The 21,096-nt window shown below is 28.3% G+C and overlaps 4 protein-coding genes across 12 annotated transcripts, besides 2 other annotated features; 3 read left to right on the top strand and 1 right to left on the bottom strand.

The window, feature by feature from the left end:
* Positions 1–226: 226 nt before the first annotated feature.
* Bm13498 (Uncharacterized protein) lies at positions 227–1,816 on the bottom strand (the record flags this gene model as incomplete). 6 transcript variants are annotated; one of them, XM_043076093.1, is made up of 5 exons in its annotated part: positions 227–271; positions 546–691; positions 906–1,068; positions 1,303–1,509; positions 1,688–1,816. In XM_043076093.1, 5 exons carry the CDS (start codon positions 1,814–1,816, stop codon positions 227–229), a joined length of 690 nt encoding a protein of 229 aa, XP_042932027.1. The 6 variants fall into 6 exon arrangements, with proteins under 6 accessions (XP_042932027.1, XP_042932031.1, XP_042932032.1 ...); XM_043076097.1 differs by having other exon boundaries at positions 546–607; XM_043076098.1 differs by having other exon boundaries at positions 546–595.
* A 1,286-nt stretch (positions 1,817–3,102) lies between these two features.
* Bm14232 (Uncharacterized protein) lies at positions 3,103–4,983 on the top strand (the record flags this gene model as incomplete). The annotated part of the gene is made up of 5 exons (XM_043076092.1): positions 3,103–3,253; positions 3,579–3,767; positions 4,037–4,148; positions 4,361–4,470; positions 4,658–4,983. 5 exons carry the CDS (start codon positions 3,103–3,105, stop codon positions 4,981–4,983), a joined length of 888 nt encoding a protein of 295 aa, XP_042932026.1.
* A 3,289-nt stretch (positions 4,984–8,272) lies between these two features.
* Positions 8,273–8,317: a sequence feature (Short protein (BM_BM538, VIO90073.1) was converted to a misc_feature.).
* Positions 8,273–8,894, top strand: Bm538 (Uncharacterized protein; the record flags this gene model as incomplete). Its single annotated transcript, XM_043076091.1, has 2 exons — positions 8,344–8,408; positions 8,837–8,894. The coding sequence occupies 2 exons, from the start codon at positions 8,344–8,346 to the stop codon at positions 8,892–8,894; spliced, it is 123 nt and encodes a 40-aa protein (XP_042932025.1).
* Positions 8,837–8,869: a sequence feature (Short protein (BM_BM538, VIO90073.1) was converted to a misc_feature.).
* A 595-nt stretch (positions 8,895–9,489) lies between the features above and the next one.
* Positions 9,490–20,727, top strand: Bma-ntl-3 (Not1 N-terminal domain, CCR4-Not complex component family protein; the record flags this gene model as incomplete). 4 transcript variants are annotated; one of them, XM_001891960.2, is made up of 15 exons in its annotated part: positions 9,490–9,540; positions 9,645–9,728; positions 9,989–10,069; positions 10,313–10,483; positions 10,579–10,701; positions 11,142–11,352; positions 11,577–11,722; positions 11,929–12,044; positions 13,484–13,615; positions 15,565–15,814; positions 17,588–17,713; positions 19,044–19,352; positions 19,620–19,886; positions 19,997–20,122; positions 20,629–20,727. In XM_001891960.2, 15 exons carry the CDS (start codon positions 9,490–9,492, stop codon positions 20,725–20,727), a joined length of 2,292 nt encoding a protein of 763 aa, XP_001891995.1. The 4 variants fall into 4 exon arrangements, with proteins under 4 accessions (XP_001891995.1, XP_042932022.1, XP_042932024.1 ...); XM_043076088.1 differs by lacking the exon at positions 19,044–19,352; XM_043076090.1 differs by lacking the exons at positions 19,044–19,352; positions 19,620–19,886; positions 19,997–20,122; positions 20,629–20,727 and adding an exon at positions 18,646–18,654.
* Between the last annotated feature and the right edge of the window lie 369 nt (positions 20,728–21,096).

The raw sequence follows: 21,096 nt of genomic DNA, 5'->3' as shown, positions 1-21,096 counted from the left end.
GGTACATTTATTTGTAGCTTTTAATATAATAACAATTATGATACATTCAAATTATTTGTTTCATACTATCATTTTTATCACTTTTTCTTCCCCTTTTAACATTTTCTTCTCTAAAAACTTTTAGCTATTTTTATTATTGTCCTCAAAAAAAAAAAAAAAAAAAAAATGTTAGATTTTTTAGCTTTTAACTTTTTTGTAGAATAAATAACTTTTTATTGATTGTATTCTATTCTTTTTCTCGTTTGTTTCGTTGTTTCTTTTTTTCGTTCTTCTAAAAAAAGAAAATATTTTATTAACATATATTTACATTTTTAACTCTTTCATCTTAACATTTCTTGTCCTCTATGACTTAACAAAATTAAATTTATTTAGCTTCGTTTTTTTTTTTTTTTTTTTTTTTTTAAATTAGCAACAACAAAGCTATTAATTGCACCTTGAGAAACATATTATTTGATTTGGAAAAAACACCTGTTTCGTTAGATTGTTTTTTTCTTTTTTCCACTTTTTTTTTTTTCTTTTTTTAACAATTATAAAAATTAACTTACTTCTGGAATGATAGAAGCACTATGAACTGTATATATTCCAGATAGATATGCTAAATTAGTAACTAAAAAACATATTCCAAATATAAAATATAATAAAGCGCCGATTGTAATCGTAAAAAGTCTTTCATTACTTTCATAAATATTAACTAAAAAAAAAAAAAAAGAAAAAAAGTGCATCTATAAAATAATGTATGTTTTTAAAAGTAAAAACTTTCTCCAATTATTATTTTTTTTTTTTTTTAAAAATCTTATCACGAAATATTGAAATTAAATGAATGAAACTGATAATAAAATGATGATAACATTCTATTGATATTTTTAATAGTAAATTCAATTAAAGAAAAAAAAAAAAGAAAAAACCTGCGAATGGATGATGCATTTGCGTATTTTCCTGAACAAATCGTTTCCATATACGTGGCCATACACGTAATCGTCTCTTATCACAGCGTATATCCACTCTAACTGATCCGTTATCAGTTCTGATAGCATTATCAAAATATGCATTATCATAACAACCGTTACGCTATAAATATTCTTTGAAATATAATAAAACTTAGCAATTGTAACAATATTGGTCTACGATATGTTTAATTACCATTTAATGAAAAGTTCACAGAAATTATTTTAATTAATTATAATTAACTAAAACTTATAAGATCAACTGAGAAGTTTCGTTTCTTCTTTTTTTTTTTTTTTTTTTTTATTCCTTATCAATCATGTATCATGCATTGATAAATTCTATTATAAGATTATTTACCCAACTTGTCATTTTCATATAACTGTATGGTATAACCCATTCAATTATATCTGATCTGTTTTGTATTGCTTTAACATTTGTGCCAAATATCATTTTGATAACTTCATTGCACCCATATGTTCTGCTGACAATGATAAAATTTTGGTTAAAAATTTGCAGTTTCACTTTAGAATATTTGCAATCATTTAATCGATATATCAGTGATATCTACAATATATTATTTACTATTACTATTATTATTATTATTATTATTATTACTATTACTATTATTATTATTAATATTAATTATATTGCAATGATTTAGCTTTTGAAATATCAGTTATAGTCTATTTTTTTGAAAAGAAATGTAGCTTTTAAAATTTAAAATTTAAAAAAAAGTGCATACATTATTATACCATTGTTGTTCGATAAAAAGCGATAAATGATGTCTTGAGATGATTTGATTTGATCTTATCAGTTGCATTAGCAACAAAACAATGGCAATTATCATATATGACCGCATTCCAATAAGCATTCTTTTTCCTACAATAATTACTTTATATATATTTGAAGGTAAAAAAAAGAGGTAAAATTTTTAATAATTATAAAATTTCAGATATTAAATATATTTACATTAAAAATGCATATGTTTTATTAAGAAATTTGCATACTAATATCATTTAAGTCTTTGCTACACAATTAAAATGATTTATTATTAGTATTTTTTTTTTTTTTTTTTTAAATGAAAATATGTAAAGTACATAATAAAATTAAAAAGCTTTATGAAATTGTCATTTCCTCTTTGTCTAGGAAAATGCCATTGAAAAATTTAAATACTACTAGTATATAGAATCAAAATTAAGTCTTAGTCATAATATTTATTACTATTGTATTACTTACGTATGTATTATTTCTGAGAAAATAAATTACTTTTGACAGTAAAAATTTTCTCACAATGCATTCATTTTTTTTTTTTTTTTTTTTTTTAAAATGAGAATATAAGCTATTAACAAGGAAATTGAATTGTTCTGTTATGAAATGTCGAAATTTATTATATCAAGGAAAATTTTTATTTTCTTTATTAATTATTTCACACTTGTTCTTTGAAATTCATTCTTTTTTCCCACCTGTTGACATATTTAAGGACATATAGAATTTACTGCTATTTATTCAACCAATCCTCATTTTATTCAGTTTCCTATATATTACTCCACAAACTTGAGCTATTAAATCACAATTTGGTCTTTTCCATTTTTTCTAACAAACAAATTTTTGATAACAGTAAAATTGTTTGTTCCTAAACAACAATTTTTAAATGCAATTAAAACCACTCATATATCAAATTAATTTGGTTGATGAGCGATAATAATGTAAACACTGTAACTAGTAGTTTTTCCAGTAGGCGTAAAAATGAAAATTTAATTTAATAGTTAAATTCTTAATTTTCATATTAATTTCAAATATTCATACATCAAAATAATCAATTTCCGCTCAATAATTTCATTTCCTACTTTGGAAAATCAAATTTTAAAAAGTTTTAAAGTTTTGTTTGCATTTCAAACACTAAAAATGTTAATTGATTAAAATTCATTTTAAGCAAAATATTCAAATTGATAAGAACAACAATTTTCAGTGATAATTATGATAGCTCATTATTACTATATTATTGCATTATTTCTAATATCACCCTTGAAGTGTTGCGAAGAAGAAAATAAGACAAATGTATTTGACATAAGAGATGAACAGTATATGATTACAAAATATACAGTACTTCTACTCTTTTCTCTCTCCTTGCTGTACAGTATCACTAGTACTGTACTAATGGCTATCGTATGCTGCAATCGGGATAATCTTTATGGCCATTCATTTATCGTTATTGTATCACAAATTATTATTTGTCAATTTATAAATTTTACTCCACAAATTACTATTGTATTACCTAAAATATTACTGTCTAAAAATAGTTCATATGGTAAGTACTTTATTTGCACAATTATTTTAAGGTAAAGTTAGGATGAACGAAAAGTTAAGCCTATTATTGAGGAGTAGAAATAGTGTGCTAAATCTCTAATAATATTTTAAATTTGATTATCTAATTCTTAATTCAATAGTAGCACACTGCTACAAATAAACATTTTATTGATCTAATCAGAATTGCAATCACTGATATGATTTTATTCATAGCCAAAACCGTCCAAGTATTAGTCATATAAGGAATACGAAATAAGTGGCAAGTAACTAACATCTAATTATTTCATCTAAACAACTTTTAATAAATTGTTTATTTTGTGATGTAGCATACAAAACAGCGTGGATTAATCGCATATTCGCTACAATTAATGTATTTTCATTTTACGACATACTATGTTTTTCATTTTTATTAACACTGAATCGATTCGTGGCTATAATTTTACCAAAATATATTGTTTTGTTCGAATCAACAAAGTTGTATTTTGTCCTCTTTTTCACATGGTTGACAGTCTTTGGTATGATAAACTGATTTGTCTCTTTATCCAAAAAACGTTTATTACATTTTTAAACAGCTAAAGATTAACAACTGATCACTGATGCCAGTTGATAGTTTTACTGACTGTCAACTTTATCCATATTTAAATAATTTTAGAAATAATCTTTTATTTTAACAGCCTGCTATTAATTTAATATTACCAAATAAATTCTAATTTTATAAAAAGGCCAGGAAAACAAAATTCTAGACTCATAATTTATTTATTTATGTTGAATTTGAAATTTTCAGCACTTACATTTGTGGACTTTCATTATTGCACGAGAAGTTTTCAAGTCTCAACATTGCTTTGGATAAGAGATTGTAGCAAACAATCAAGTGATAGCGGACAAGTTTTTCTAATGTTAGATTTAAGATTGCTTTAATTTTTTTTTTCTTTTTTTAGAGCTTATAAATTTTTAAAATCATTTCATTTTAGCTTTGCATTAAAAGTTTATGTTTATTTCTTCCTTTTTTGTAAGTATAATAAGAAAAAAAAAATCAAAAAATTAACATTACCATTTTATAAGATTAAAATTTTCATTTATGAATTAATTATCTCTTATCAGTTTTCAGTTTCTTCTATAGTTGCGAGCTATTTCTATCACTTACAATATTCGTTATGTACTGCGCAATTATTTCCACAATACGTCACCGTTTCACTTCAATTAAGAATGAAGCACAAAGTTCATTTTAATAAATCGTTTTCCTTTTTCTAAAATAACAAAATAACTTTTTGAAATTTTACTTTTCCATATTACATTGTACATAAATAAGTTTTTAAAATCACTGAAAAATTTTTCAGAATTCTTTTGATGCTTATTAAATCTTTATTGTTTTTGCTAAATTAAATATAAATTGATGAAATTTTAGCAACTGATGGAAGATATGGAGGACATAGAATGAGTATGTTGGAAAATATTAAACGTGAACGGTCGATGTTAATTCTAGCTGCAATGACTTCTGGCTCATTAATAATTTCAGTAATATTAGTTGGTATTTTGCCAATGCTTCTGGTAAAAAGTTTTTGTCAAGAAGGTTTAATTACGATGAATATTCTCATCAATTTAAATGTCATTTTAGGTCGTTGTGTATTACCTACAGCTTTTTTTTTAACTAATAAACGTGCTCGTAAGTATTTACACTCACGTCTGAGGAATAGCGTAGTAAAAACGACTCAATTCCAAATCACCAAATAGAAAAATTACGAAAAAAGAACAAATCTTTGACTGAAAGTACTTCAGACACCTTTTTTTTTCCTTTTTTTAAAAACTAAAAAGATCAATATACTGATCATTTGGGTATTACGATGTTATAATAGATAATACATTTTTTTGTGGTATTTTCAAATAAACACAAATATTCATCTTCTTAACTGATTTAACACATTTAGAATTTTTGTGTTCACATTTTTTCTATACGTTAAATTTGAAATAACACTGATAGGTGTAAAGTTTGCATGTGTCATATTTGAAAAAAAGTTTTAGTTTTTAAACACATTTGATTTTATTAGAAAGTATGTGATTATTTCACGTTTTATATTATTTGTGAATGAATAAATAAATTTACTCTCAAATAATGATGAAAGAAGCTTAAACATTGACTTCGACAACTTCATATCATTGATCTTCATATTATCGCCTTTCAATGTAGACATCCTATCACTAAAAGCTAACAAGTCAAATTTTTTTTTTTCATTAAAAAATTTTCTTTACTTATTAAAAAATTATTTATTAAAAAGATTAACTATTCCTTAAAATAAAATTTTTGTTAACCAGTAAAAATTAAATTTTACTGACTACTTTTGCAAATTTTAAAATATAACAAAAACTTAACTATTACTTATTTCTTGCAAAGTAAAATATATGAAGTAAACTATGAAGATATTTATAAATAAATATTACATCCTCTTGGTTCAGTGGCATGCGCAAAGTAACGCATGCGATATTATGATTATAAAGAGCTTTCATAGTTAAAAAATCTATAAAAATGATAAATTTTTAAAATTGCTGAAACCAATCAAACATGAATTTCTTTCCAACGATACAATTAGTAGAACAAATTAGAAAATTTCATTTTTCATAAAAGTAAGGAAATCAAATTTTAATTCATTAAAATTTTCTGTATAATAAATAAGATTACAAATGATTACAAGATATAAATTTAATTAAACCTTCGATAATAACTGGTTTTTTCTTCATTATCTTAATCAAATACCGTTTTCAGATGTATCGAGGCAGTCTTAAGCAAGCAATTGAAACATACAATATGCCAGGTTTACAGTATGCTAAGAAAACATACGGTATACAGTACGCTAAGGAGGCATACGGTATACAGTATGTTAAGAAAAGAAAAAAGCAAAGGATTTAACTTTTAAAAACTGGTTCCATAAATTGCTAATATAATATTGTCAAAAGAAGTGAATATATTACAAAAAGAGAATATCACTCAATCATAACATTTGTCGTGGAATGTAGACTGTCAGATATTTTATTTTGCCTCAAACTTGGGTAATTAAACCAACAAATCAACATTATAACAACGCGTAACGAAAGACATAACATAATTATAAAACAATAATATCGAAAACCACCCCAAAATATAGAATGAATAAGTGCAATAGAGGATGGCTGGTTTATATACAGAACTGAACTGATCAGATATCCGGCAGAGGACATTTAACTGATGTGAAACAAAGATTGCTAATAAAGGGTTTTTGTTAACAAAGGGTTTGCTAACAAAGGGTTTTTTATTGTGTGAGAAAAAGGAATTAGCATAATGGCTTAAATGATCTAGATATAGATTAGTTACAAATGCGAAATTATTTGGTGAATGACTTATTAGATATCTGGCAAAAGTATTAGAATTTGAATGTAATTTAAATGGGTCGTTTTTTATGACAAAAGAGATATTTCAGATTTTTTTTTTCTGTTCATTTTTAAAAAATTAAAAGTTTTGGAAAAGCACAAGACTAAAATAAGATTAAGCAATTTAAACTTCATAATTAGTTGAAATCACTTATATTTCCATTTGTCAATTATATTTCCATTTGATGATATATTTAACAAATAAGCTAATGCGGACTACCATCATCCAAGGTTTAAACTGGAATTTACATTACAAAACTATTCATGAGAATTATAACTGTGAATATCAATATGCTGAAAATAGATTGGTTACTTAGATTTTTTAAATCATCTGAACTCATGGAGTGCATTTTTACAATAGAGAAAAAAAAAAAGAAATAATTTACCTGATTTATTTATACCCTTTTCTTTTTTCACTCCATACTGAATTACAATAGTAATATTTTCATATATGTAATGGTTTGAATGAATTCACTTAACATTTGATATTTGCACATTTGGTCGTCGCTAATTACTAATCCGGGATTCAAATTTGATCATCGCTGATTATTAATCCGGAATTCCTTGGATGTTATGGAATTTTCCTGATGAATAATTTGGTTATATTATTACAATCAACAAAATCTTGCAAAAAAAGAGGTATCGCGATATGTGATAGGCGATAAAAGTAATCGTCTGATTTCTTTTTAATGATTTACTTCGCAACATCCGTAACATCGAGTGAGTAAATAGGATCCGAAGTTGAATCCGAAGAATCGAGATTATTAATATTCAGAAATACTTGTCTATCAGGAATCTTATCTTTTATCCACAGGTTACTAATGTCGTTTGAAACAACATATTTCATTTGTATACAACAGATGAATAAATTAGAGAAACTGATCATCAGAATGAGAAAACCGGGATTATTTCTGGAAATTTAATGGACCTCATTTTGGAGCAACTGGGGAAAAAAAAAGTAAATATACAAATAATAAAATTTTAATAACTACTGTAGTAGTAGAACAAATGGGAAAACAATATTTTCAAAATTAGAAGAAATTTTTAAATTAAATCTTATGAGAGCTAATTGATCATTTGATAGAAGGAAAATTGCTGAGAAAAATTAATCTCATCTAATCAAAACAAGAATTTTGAAAATGAATTAAGCCATTTATTCGGAAAAAAAAAAAAAAAAAAACCAACCAACAAAATATCTACTGCTAATCAATCAATAATCCATCCATTCAAAAGAGAAAATTTCAATCTTATCGGAATTGATAATCATATAGAAAAAAAACGCGTCAGTTTTTACCGCGAAAATATTTCGGGCCGCGGCCATCAACCAGTAAACTATCAGTAATTGTCTATTGATCGCGCAAAAAAGAGAAATAATTTTAATATAGTTTGAACTCAGTACTAATTTTCATATTTTATCTCTCTACGTTGATTATATTTGCTATGAAGTTGAATTTTTTTTTTAATTTAATGAAATTAGAACATTTAATTAACACTTTAAAAAATTTTTTTAACTTCAAAAATTTCAAACTTTAATTCATATTTTGATTCATTATATGTTTGTTTATTTATAGTAATGCGGTAAATTTTGATTATGTTTTGCTGTAAGGTTATTTATTTCAGGATGTTTCCTTATGTTCACTTAATGCATTCGTTGTATGATCGAGAGGTAATTATCACGTGACTGATTATCACATGATTGGAAAATTTCATTACATGCATGTTATAATTTATAAATTGCATAAGACAAAAATTTTCGAGTAATATTTAATATTTCCATTTTCTTTTTGTTTTAAAGTATAGTAATGTGAAATGTAAATTTAACTTTCTGTTCATACAAATTGTCTGTTCTGTCATTATTAATGCATAACTATAAGACATGTGTTTATTTCAAAAAAAAAAAAAAAGCCAAATTATTTTGTTTTGTACGCTTAATAATTAGAACATTATACGATTTAGAACACATTACTATCATTATTATCGGATGCTGAAGCTCATTTTCATATTATTATGTTAAATTTTTTAATGAGTACTTTCTACACAAATGTTTTATAACTCATAATAACCATATTTTTTTTTAATAATGGTAAAGGAGGACATGCGATATTTTGGTCTAAGTTTAGTTGCTATCGTTAATTACAAAACTTGTTATTTCATGAAGTAACCCTTTCCTATGCATTATTTTCAGGGTTTTATCGCAGTTAAATTCGCGTGTTATTGATTTCACTGAACAATTTTGTTTGTGACAGTAGCAACGAAATAGTATATAACACATAATAATTTGTTACTGTGATATATCGTACAAAAAAAAAAAGTCTATCGGTCTTTGAAATAAGACAACAGGAACTGTTGAACTTGGGAACTGTTCTTCTTTTGCTGTTGCTGCTACTGCTGTATCCAAAGGCTTTGCTCGCCGCTGAATGCTTGGAAGCGATCAGCGAGAGACTCTGTTTTTCATCATTCATCGATCTCATTTCTATACATTTGTGTCTTGTACCTCTGTAATTAGGTAAGTATAATTTTTTGTTTTGGTAAGTTCAAATTTCTTTTCAAATAGGAGAAAAGGTAGAAATGTCTCTGTTTCTTTAATGGAAATTTTAAGTTGGGATTTTCAAAAATCATAATCTATTGTAAATTAAAATCATAGAATGATATATTTTAGAAAAGCTGATAAGCTTTATTTTAAGGTCCAGTTTCTGATGTTTTATTTTCGGAATATTAGGAGAGGTGATATAATAGAAAGTCACAAAATTTAATGAAATGTTCGATGATTTCCATGTGCAATAAAAACATATGCTTTGTATTCGTAGTTTTTTTCAGCTCACTTTCAAAAGCATTTCAATGGCCGAAAAACGAAAACTGCTCAATGAAATTGATAAATGTTTCAAAAAGGTCGCTGTTTCAAATTTGGAGCCATTTTTTAGGGCATTTTTGATTTCATTTTATTTGCTTAATTCAAATTAAAGCAATTCTGAGCTATTACAATGCTATTACAGGTGGAGGAAGGAGTGGAATTATTCGAAGAAACAATGGCTAAAATGCAGGAAGCAAATAGCGATAATCAGAGGGAGAAGTTTCAGGTTTATCTTCTCTCTAAAGTTTTTGGTTTAAAGCAAGACTTGTTTAATTCATAAACACCACTGAAATCTTAACTCAATTTGTTAGTAGACGACGGGATATTTTCGCGGAATTTGCAATATTTGCCAAATTTTCGAAAGTATCTTATGAATGGAATCTATTTGAACATTGGCAAAGTTTTTTCGGTTCATTTGTGTTTTAGGACACTGTTTCAACGTATTGATTCATTATTACAAATCAGTACTATTGAATAATATTTCAGGATGATTTGAAGAAAGAAATAAAAAAGTTGCAAAGGTTAAGGGATCAAATTAAGGGTTGGCAAAACTCATCCGATATTAAGGTTATTGTTTTCTGTGTGTATGAATTTTTTGCAATTCAAAAATGCTCAGATTTTTTGAGTCCTGCAAAATCTTTTATCAGTTCTTAGGTGTATTAACAGAACTAAAGAAATATAGAAATAAGATGTTAAGGTTAATATGGACTAGAAAATTGAATTATGCTGATATTATACTCGGATCTCTGCTTTATGCCTATGCAAACACGCTTATAATGATGATGATTTATATTCCTAAGCATTTTTCAGGATAAGGATAAATTGACTTCTTATCGGAAATTAATAGAACAAAGAATGGAGCAGTTTAAAGATATTGAAAGGGAGAATAAAACCAAACCACATAGCAAGCAAGGGTTATCAGCCGAAGAAAAGCTTGATCCACGAGAAAAAGAAAAAACAGAAACTGTAGAATGGTTGCAGGTATTTTAATATTTGGCATTTCAAGATTTCTTAAGAATTCTAAGTTTAGCTGAAATCTTATATGCCGGAATTTTTTTTTAAAAGCAAGTTTTTAGTGCCAAATACGATATCTGGAAGACGAAGCCGATAAGACTGAATCACAAATTGAATCTTTGTCAACAGCTGATCAAACTCGAAAGAAAGGAAAAAGAGATGATCCAAAGAAAGGGGAGAAAGAGGTGCATTAGTTTTCCTTATCTGTATTTTTTCAATAATTCGTCTTGACATCTTTTGAACAAAAGGCGTTCCACTCCGTTGTCTTTTCTATCCCAGTTTTATTAAAATTTATAAGTTGAATAACCCATTTCTCTTGAAAAATCGTTTGTTTACCTTTACTCACTGTTCAGGAATAGGAGATGAAGAGAGAAATGATATATTATTGACAAATTGCAAGTTTTTTTTTTTTCAATTTTCCACATCCAATAATTACGAATACGTACAATGTTTTTCATTATGCGAGTAAAAAGAATAGAGTCATCAGCAGCTTAATTACTGAAGCGTTAAACTATGTACATTTCATATTCTCAGATTATTCATCTCAAATAAGAAGCAACAAATTTGCTAGCAGTTTGTGGAAATTATGCACTAGAAATTATCTTGCAGTAAAAAATTATTTTAGAAATTGAAACGACTGGATGATTTGAGAAAACATCTGGAACGGATAAGGTTTCATGTATCAAAATTGGAAATTTGTATGAGGCTTGTTAATAACGAAACATTAGAAAGTAAGAGAGTAATGGATGCGTTAAAAGAACCTTTCGAAATGTACATCGAATCTTTAGATCCTGAAAGTGAAAATGATTCTGAATCATTTGATCCTGAAACAACAGGTTAATTTTTTATTATTCAAAATTGTTTTTATTACAGAATGTCGTAGAATTCAAGTGGTTTTATGAATAACTGAATTTGTGAATAAAAAGTCTGCTTTCCAACTAACTGTCTTTAGTTACATTTTTAAGCACTAAGCTCTCTGGATTATTTTTTAATTTTGCAATAATTTATTGAGTTTTATCATCTGTTACAGCCAAATAGAAAAAATGATTTCAAATTTCAGGAGTTTATGATGAGTTAGATTTGCAGTCATATACTCCACAGTTAGGTGGTGCTATTTTTGGTTCGGTTGATTCTGATGAGAAAATGGAAAACAATATCGATGGGAGAATATCACCAGCTGCATCACCTGCACCGGTTTTACCAAAGGTTTTTTTATAACCCAACTAAACACAATTTTTTTCTGTATATATTATTAGAATCATTTCAAGGGACAACTTTAATTTTGTGTTCAGGAATCCATTTCATAAATTACTTTGAGTAGATATGAACTTACTGAATTATAAAAATTTGTTTACCAGTAGATATTTTGTTTTATATTGAAATCTAATCTTTGAAGCACTAATATCATTTAGGAAACGGACGATAATGCAACAAAACAAAGACATTTGAGTGGCGAGCCCAGTGCACTTCTTACACGACAAATATCAGCTAGCAGGAGTACACCAGCTACACCATTAAAACTTACCAAGTTAGTAATATGCTCTTATTAGCTTATACTATTTCTAAACAAATTACTTCATTTATATTTCGATTCCTCGAACCTTAGGAAGTGGGAAAGGTTCAAAGTAACTATGGTGCTTCGGACCAAGAGAAAGTCGAGATGAACTAACTTTTACTGTTTATATGCAATATATGCATTCGTTCCTGTTAAGTTTAGTAATTCTGCAACTTTGAAATGACACTTTTCTTTTATGATTTCATAATCTTCATCGAATATTTAGAATATAAATAATGAACTATACATCTTTTTCCCCACTTCATTATGAAGTAAAATTGCTAGCCTTGGTATATAAGAAATTAGCTGTGATGTGCATCAGTAAACAGAGAACTGTTGTTTAGGCAAAAAGTTATATCCTCTAGAAGGTTCCATGTTCAAACAATCAATTGTTGTCTTTTTTTTTATTTGTTGATCTCCTGAAATTGGCGCGATACTCCTGGTTCAAAATATACTTATATTATATTTTATTATTATATTATACTCATTTATCGACACATATATTAATTCTATTCATATATTTTGCCGTTTATGTGCATATAAATATATGCGCATATGTGTATTTTTATAGTCTACTATGTTAAACATCGTTAACGTACCTAATTTGAAAATACTTTGCAGGTTTGTGCAATATTTTGATTTTGTTTCCTTTTAATTATATGTAAATTGTTATTTCTCTTGAAACTATTCCTTTGTTGAATCTAAAAATAAAAGTAGGATTGTTAGGCTGTTAAGTAAGATCATTCGATATTGGTTACGCAATAAAGTGAGTGGTTATAGGAATAATCTGATCAGTTCTCAAAATAATTTGGAAAACAGTTTAACGACTGACATTGTAAGCTGTTTTATTAACATTACATTTCCATTCATGCAGTTATGTTATCTGGAAGAATATGCTAGCTAAATTAACAGATACCGCAATGATCATTAGATGTCACAGTGTTCTTTCTTTAATTCTTTTCGCATAATGTTTTAATCCTGGATTGTTCAAACTTCACACTACTTAACTATAGTGATGAAAACTCTCTTATAACCGATCAAATGTCTTGACTGATTTTTTGCGAACATTGCTTGAGTTCTATAAAGAGTGTTTAGAATTTAATCCTGAACTATAATATAATTTATTAGAGGCAAAGGAAAATCATAAGGATAAGTAAATGTATCATACCGAGTTTTGGTATTTCAGTACCTAATATTGTTACTTATTAATAAGAAAGCGAGGCTAAGTTTTTATAATTTTATTCACGAAACTATAAGTTCAACAATAAAATAGTGAAAGGGCGAATAGAAATTTGTTGAATAAGGATAAGGAAGTGAAGCAAAATTATTTATAAGGTTAAAATGCTGATTAATTTGTTTCTTTATTTTAGATTTTTTCTTCATTTTGAAAATTTAAAAAGGAAGTTTTTTAGTCAAGTGAGCGGTGAAAGTTCGCTTAGTTCACCACCGCCACCAGCCACACCACCACCACCTCCAGGAATACCATACAGCGTGGCTGTTGGACTTGGGACGAAAAACACCAAAGGAAGCATTTTACAAACAAGGTTTTTTTTTTTGAAATCCATTTTCCATCTTTCTCTTAAAATTCCGGAACATTTCTGTTATGAGTATTAAATAAAGTGCTGTAATTTTTGGCAATACCATACTGGCAGAAGGTCTGGTAAGTATTGATATAAAAAGGGTTCATTTTTCAATTCAGCCATTCATTTTCTTCTAATATTTACTCCCTCATCTTCTCTCTATTTTCTCATCTTGATTTGTCGTACTTGAATTTATTTTAAGGCCTGCCACTTTTATCATTTAAGATCAAATGAAACTTTTAGAGGAAAGGAAAAGTCTTTCTTATTTTTTCAAAGAGAACAGCTGACGAAATTATAAACCCATAAAACCATGAAAAGTGCTCAATAGGTGAATAGGGCGAATTTTTTTTTTTTCTGATTGACATTAGTGATTATTAGTGAAGCGTTAGGAGAGCAGAAATTTCATTATCAAGAATGAATAATCATATGTACTGGAATAATTTTTTGTGAGCCGCGGGAGGATACGGGACAAGGAGATGAAAATGATATTGATAACATTCTTGATTAGCAAGATAATCAACTTATTATTTCATGAAATTTCTTGCACAGTACGTAATGAATACATATATGCTGTCTTTGTTCAAAAATGAAACTATCAAAGTTCATGAAGAACGAATTTTTCAGTTTTCATTAAAAAGAATTTTTATCAAACGTGAGACTAACTTATCACAACGTTGTAAAAGTCAATTTCTTTTTTTGTTTAGTATTGATTTAACATAGTAAGAGTGAAATCGTTAGCATTTCCGAAGAGAAGATTTAAAAAATTCATTCAATTTTTTATTCAAATATTCAAAAACAGATCTCTTGCTTTTGAAAATATTTTTCCTTCATTTTTTACATGAAAAGTTCTTCCCAATTTTTTGGCAACTCTTATTCAGATATTATGGCTAAAGTACGTCTAAAATTGATATGTCTAACATATGAATTGCTATGTCATTTAACGTTTATATTTCTGTTTCACTAAACTTCCTTTTGCCCTTCCCTCGTTTGATTTTTTAGATTGCTTTTTTATTTTGCATATATACTTTTAGCTTCATAACTATTGACAATTTTTTCTCAAACTTAATTCATTGTGGGATGCTTGCATAGTATGTGTGTTATGCTTAGTTTGTTTAAATTTTGCCATATTTCTAGGTTAACGATTTAAGTCCCTGTATTATCGGGTTTTTCCTCAATTAATTGGCTGAAATTTTGTAATTATGATTGCTAATTTTCATCGCAGCTGTATAGCGTTTTTTTTTTCTTTTTTTTTATACTGCCGATAATGTGTAGATTCCTGTTTTCTTCATTTTTCCGAACATATTACCAAACAAACTGGCTAAAAATAGTAACAAAATGCTGGCTAAAAATAGTAACAAACTTGTTCATTTCAAAAAAATTATGAAGTCACAAATGAAATGACGGCATTTGTATATTCATTAAGTCCTTATGGGTAAAAGGCGGCATTCTTCCCATTAAGTTCTTATGGCATAAATCATTTTTTGGTACCAGTTTAAAACATTCATATATTTGATTGAACTTATATGGAAGTTATCTTTTTCTAGAAATATATTTGCTGTTTTTTTTTTTTTTTTGTTACCGAGGAAGGAGGTAAATTTTGATTTCTCAAATTCTACCATCTTACTTAATTGTTCAAAGTTTTTGGTTGAAAAAAAAAATCCATTTGAACATTATTTTCATGTTATACTATACTCTTATCTTATCCTTGCTCAAAATTATCTTTATGTTCATTTTTGATCTCATACTTTTACTGTTAAAAAATCTTGGAGAATCTTAATTGGTCGAATTTTCTTTTTTTTTTTTTTTTTTGTTTCGGATAACTAATCTAGTTCTTTTCCTAAAATAAAATTAAGCTGATTGATTTGTGTATATTGATTTTTCCTACTGATGAAATTATCGATTATGGATTACAGTGTAAAGCAACCAGTTGAAGTGATACGACAGTCACCGGGTATTATTTCTGTGACAACAACAACAACTACCAGTTCACTTGCTCAGCAACAACATCAGCAACAACAACAACAACAACTTATTGCAATATCCGGAGTAGTTCAACATCAACAACAACAACAACAACAAGTACAGCAACAACAGCAATCAACAATTCCTCTTGTAAATGATGAAAATGCAATCCCATCACCACTGCATGTTGACATGCCATCAGTTCGTTTTTTTTTTTGTTTCTAAAATGTTTTCAAATGCAGTTTTAAGCTTTAAACGCAGTAATATCCATCACTTTTTAATGACCTTATCTACTTTTTGTTTTACATTTTCATAGAATTATTGCTTTTAGTTATTTTGATAGCTAGTGACAAAATAGTAAGGTATAGTCAAACGAGAAGCAAAATATCTTGTTTGTTGACATTTTTTTTTAATTGTTGATTTTTATCCACTACCTTTCTAATTTTCCCACCGATGACTTCTTTTCTAATTTTAACCCTGCAGTAAGTTTTATGTTTTTTTCCATCCAGGATTTATTTCGCTTCATCCACATCATTAGGTCATTTGCATGTTTTATTTACTAAGATTTCGAAGTAAAATAAACGGTGGTTTTGAGATCAAACTGAGGTAGTTTCTAGTGAAGAAATGTCTACTACATTGCGTTTGTTCATCTTGCGTCTTACAAATTATAAAATATTAACTGAGAGACTGATAATTGTATGCTAAACAAAAATTTCATCACTAGTATCCTTCCATCATAGTCCGTCTTTAATATGTATATATATTTAATTTATTTGTTTATTTATAATTAAACGACTGTGTTTATATCATTCTGTTTTCCTTTCTACGAGTTAGAATTTCCGTTTCTTCTACCGTTTCAATCATTTTAATCTACTTTCCTTTGTTTTCAAATATTCTGTCGATAGGGTATTGGGTTTGAGTTCTTGCATCCTATCGTTTTACATTGTCTGTGATTATTTATATTGTCAGAACAGTTGCAAAGGATGAAACAAAAGGTTCCATTCAATCACTTATTGAGTCTGAAATGTCTAAACGGCAGTTGATTTTAATTTCAAGTTAGGAAATTTTAATTTGTTGATGAAATCGATAAGCATACTTTTGATGGACAACCTTTTTCCAAAATTAAATATTGAGCTATATATTTTTTTTTCTGGCGGAGAATTCGTAGATTACTAGTTTTAGTAATAGACAGAAAAACTAAAGTGGAACTAAATGTAGTCTAGTTTATGATGTATCTTATTTTTACAACCAAAATTTCATTTTGAACTTTCATTTGATTAAATTTTCATCTTTGCTAATCCAGATTGTTAAATTTTCGAGTTCTTTTTTTTCAGTCATTATAAAGTTTTTTTGTTAGAAAGTTGGGGATGGTGAAGGATGAGAAAAGGAGGAGGAATTATTGTGAATCAGGTAGACGTCTACTGCATTACAACACATTTTTGTTCTGAAATAATTTCTTGAATGATTGAATCATTGCCTTTACTTTTACATTTTTTTTGACGTCATTGTTGTGGAAGACTGAAACTAAAAGGAAAACACGTGAAAGTTAAAGATTATCATTGCGCTTCGATTGCATATTACTTGTTTTGGGTGCTTTCTTTCTGAATAAGAAAAAATTGAGTTTTTAAACAAAAGATTTTTTGTTGTAAATATTTTAGCTAATTTTACTTGTTCCAAATATTGATTGGTTAAAAATGAATAAGTCATTCAGTTTGAATTCATCGAAATGATGCAATGTATGTGTGGTGTCTGTCTGTGTATGTGTTTATAATAAAGATGGATGGAAAGGATGGAAAAAAAGGGTAGTTGGTTGGCTTTAAATTTGTAATCAAGATGCTTCCAGTGTCGTATATATTTTTCATTCTTTTTTTCATTTTATTTCATGGATTAAACTAACGTTCTATCATTTGAATGATAGGATCAGCTGAACTAGCAGTTTTCACTTGTTTTTTTTTTTTTTTTTCTTTTTTTTAGAGTCTATCATCACAAGCAACTGCAACGCTAAGTCCCGGAATTTTGCCAACATCACGATCTTCAACACCGGATTCTAATGTTGCTAAACGTTTTTCCGTTTCAAGTTCAGCGAGTAGCCATCATGAGGTATGGTAATTAACTATATTTTTGTTTTGCTCATTTACTGTTTTTGCACTGAGAGAAATTGGAATGATAAATTTGACATTAATAGGTGACATAAGTTACGTAATTAAGGTAATCATGAAAAGTGATGATGAAGGAAAATAACAGGATGAAGGAATGCAAATGCATTTAACTAATTAAGGTCGTACAGTAACATGAAATTGATTAACTTTATGTTTGAAGAAAGATTTGACTTAATACAATATAAAAATGTTAGTGAGAAAAGTGGTTGAGAGAATGATGAAAGAAAAAAAAAATGATGAAAGAGTAACATTTTAAAGATCAAGATTACTTTGAAGGTTTCTTTGATAGGCTAGCAAAGATAGGGTGGGTAAAACAAATGAGATGATATGAGTAAAAGTGAAGTGATATGAATAAAAGAATTTTCGAACCAGTTTCTATAAGTTAATCTTCTACTGTGCTACACTATCTCATAATTACAAAGCTAGTACTTGACGCAGTGCGGTGGAACAGCGGGAATAAGAAGGGCAAGTTTAATTCAAAGATAAGTTTGTTGCAGCAGACGATCAGAAGTAGATAAATTTTTGAATAATTCAGTTTTAGAGCTTAACTTTGATCTATGTAATCGATTACACATATTTTTATTTTTTTATACTTGTAAGAAGTTACTTTTTCATCTGGAATACACGAAATAACGAAAAATGGGAGATTGGGTTGTTGGTTTTTGTACTCAAATGAGGAGCTAAGCATATTTTTGTCAACTGTTATGTGGTTCTGTTCGTATAGTTCTAAAAAAAAAAAAAAAATGGAAAATGGAAAAGGAAAAGAAACATTTCGTCAAGAACACTGCATTTGATACTCAGTGCATTATTATCAATGTTAATGCATTATCAATTTTAAAGCATGCTAATGCATGTTTGTTGCAACTGTTTCAGGTTTCCTGATTTCCGAAAACGTTTGCTGCAACTTTTTTGAACTCCCCAAACTTATGTTTAATGCAACTCTTCCATAACCAAGATCTGCCGCATTAGTCTCATACGTCTATTATCTTGTAAACAATCATGTCCTTTTTCTTTTCTATTTGCACGGAGTATTAGACGACATCTACCTATTGTCCGTATAACACAGTGTGTTCGATTTATACTTTATTTTGTGATGAGCTACAATGTTTATAAAACCACAAAAGATTAGAAAAAAAAAAAAAACTAATAATAAATAAAACTAGTAATTAAAAAAAAGAGAAAGTATTGAACAGTTTGCATGTATCCTTTTCCATGTCATTTCTATCGTTATTTTGATTACTTTATCGGTTTATGAAATTTTGCATTCTTAGATTGCCACGTTGAAGTCAATGGCAGCACAAGCATCATCATTGCAAAATTCAGTGACAATTACAACTGCCTTAAACATGCCACCATCAAATGTGACACATTCTGCAACAGCACTGGTAACTTCTCAAGTGAACAGCGAGATGAATAATGCGCTAAATATGGCTACGGTAACTGCAGGTGCAACTGCAGTTAATGCAACTACAGTATCATTGCAAAATAATGTAGCAGGGAATGACATTGATCAGAATGCTCTGCGACAGGTGCTACGGATGAGTACCACTCAGGATGCACGAAATCACTTACCACAAGCGGTACACATTTTAATTTTCGGTTACTGTAATGAATTTCGTAATTAAAAATATAGCAACTAACCACTACATAATGCAAAGCTAAAAAAATATCACTGAAGTTGAAATTGGGGTGTTCTTGACGTACTTTGAATACAGAACTGTCAGGAATTCATAATAGTCCATTAATATTTTTGTCATTAATAGGAATCTAAGCTCAGAATATGCACTGCTTATCCATTCTATTGTGACCTCTTAGTTGTTGTTTCTGAAATTCAACTTGAAATGCAGGCTGTGATACCAGCATGGCTTGGAGCATCGCCATTAGGTCGTTCACCAGTAATGCCAGAGCATGAAACACAGTTGAAATTATTGGAACATGCGCTAACGCGAACACCATTACCAATGGATTCCGAAAAGCCACGAAGTTATTTGCCGAAAATGCCATGCGTAACCGCAACTTATTATCCGCAAGCACCTCTAATTAATGCGGATACGTTAGAATATTATCTTCGTCTGAGTCCAGAAACACTTTTCTTCGCTTTTTATTATATGGAGGTTAGTTACTGATATATGTTCTTTTTTTTTCTCGGTTCATTGTTTATCTTGAATGTTTTCTGAATGAAACATAGTATATACTTTCTCAAAGATGTTTTATCGGATTTTAGGGTTCACGTGCACAACTGTTAGCGGCGAAAGCACTAAAAAAGCTCTCGTGGCGATTCCACACGAAATATTTAATGTGGTTTCAGCGACATGAAGAACCGAAACAAATAACTGATGATTATGAACAAGTAAGATCATTATTTTTCATTGAGGTTATAAAGAGAGCCAAACTCTAATGATTGTTAATCATTCGGAGTGAGATGGTTGGCCATGAATAATGATGCTGAATATTTAACTATAGCCAGGATGATGCGGATGGTCGTTAAATGTTTCTAATGTCATTTAATGTTTATGATATTGATTATATTGGTGATGTGGAATAAATGGTCAAGTAAATTAAAGGAAAGTGGAAAATGATGTGATACTCTAGCACATCAACTCTGATGCTGAGTGTTCACATACGCAATCTTTATAGTCTTTCTATATTTATTGATGATTTGAAATACTAAGCTTCATTTTTCGCATAAATATTTGCAAATATATTTGAAAAAAAAAAAAAAAGTGTACTGCAGATATTTGGAAAACATACTGGTGAACTGGTACTGGTATAGTCTATAAAAAGGAGAACATTTTTATTTATTTTTTTTTTTACTGCAACAGGTTAGCATTTTTATTTGAAATGCGCATTTTCCAGGGTACATATGTGTATTTTGATTATGAAAAATGGTCCCAGCGTAAAAAGGAGCAGTTTACATTCGAATATCGTTATTTGGAAGATAAAGATTTCGATTGAGCGGCAGTTATTGGCAATGTAAGCTGTGCTAAGTTAAATGTCCTTTTATGCTTTTACAATTGTGTTTAAGGCATATTTCGTTAACTGTTTTTTGGGTTTGTTTACGTTAAAAATCAGATATGATTTCTAACCATAATTGATTTATAGATTAAAACAAAACCTACCGATTACAGATGATGGATCCATATGATGTGTTATTGCTGTCAGTGATATGCCTGAAATGCTGAATTTGTTAATGTTGCTGTTGCTCTTGTAGCAAATTGTATGAAGCATTATTTTTTGATTCTCAATATGTTCTATTGGTCATTTTTGACGGTAATTTGTTTTTGACTGCAAAAAGAAGTGAGCTAATGAAGATTATTGTGTGGT

Source organism: Brugia malayi (genome assembly GCF_000002995.4).
Source record: "Brugia malayi strain FR3 genome assembly, contig: Bm_v4_Chr1_scaffold_001, whole genome shotgun sequence".
Taxonomy (NCBI): domain Eukaryota; kingdom Metazoa; phylum Nematoda; class Chromadorea; order Rhabditida; family Onchocercidae; genus Brugia; species Brugia malayi.
Note: the sequence above shows the minus strand (reverse complement) of the source record. Positions and strands in the feature narration are given on the sequence as shown.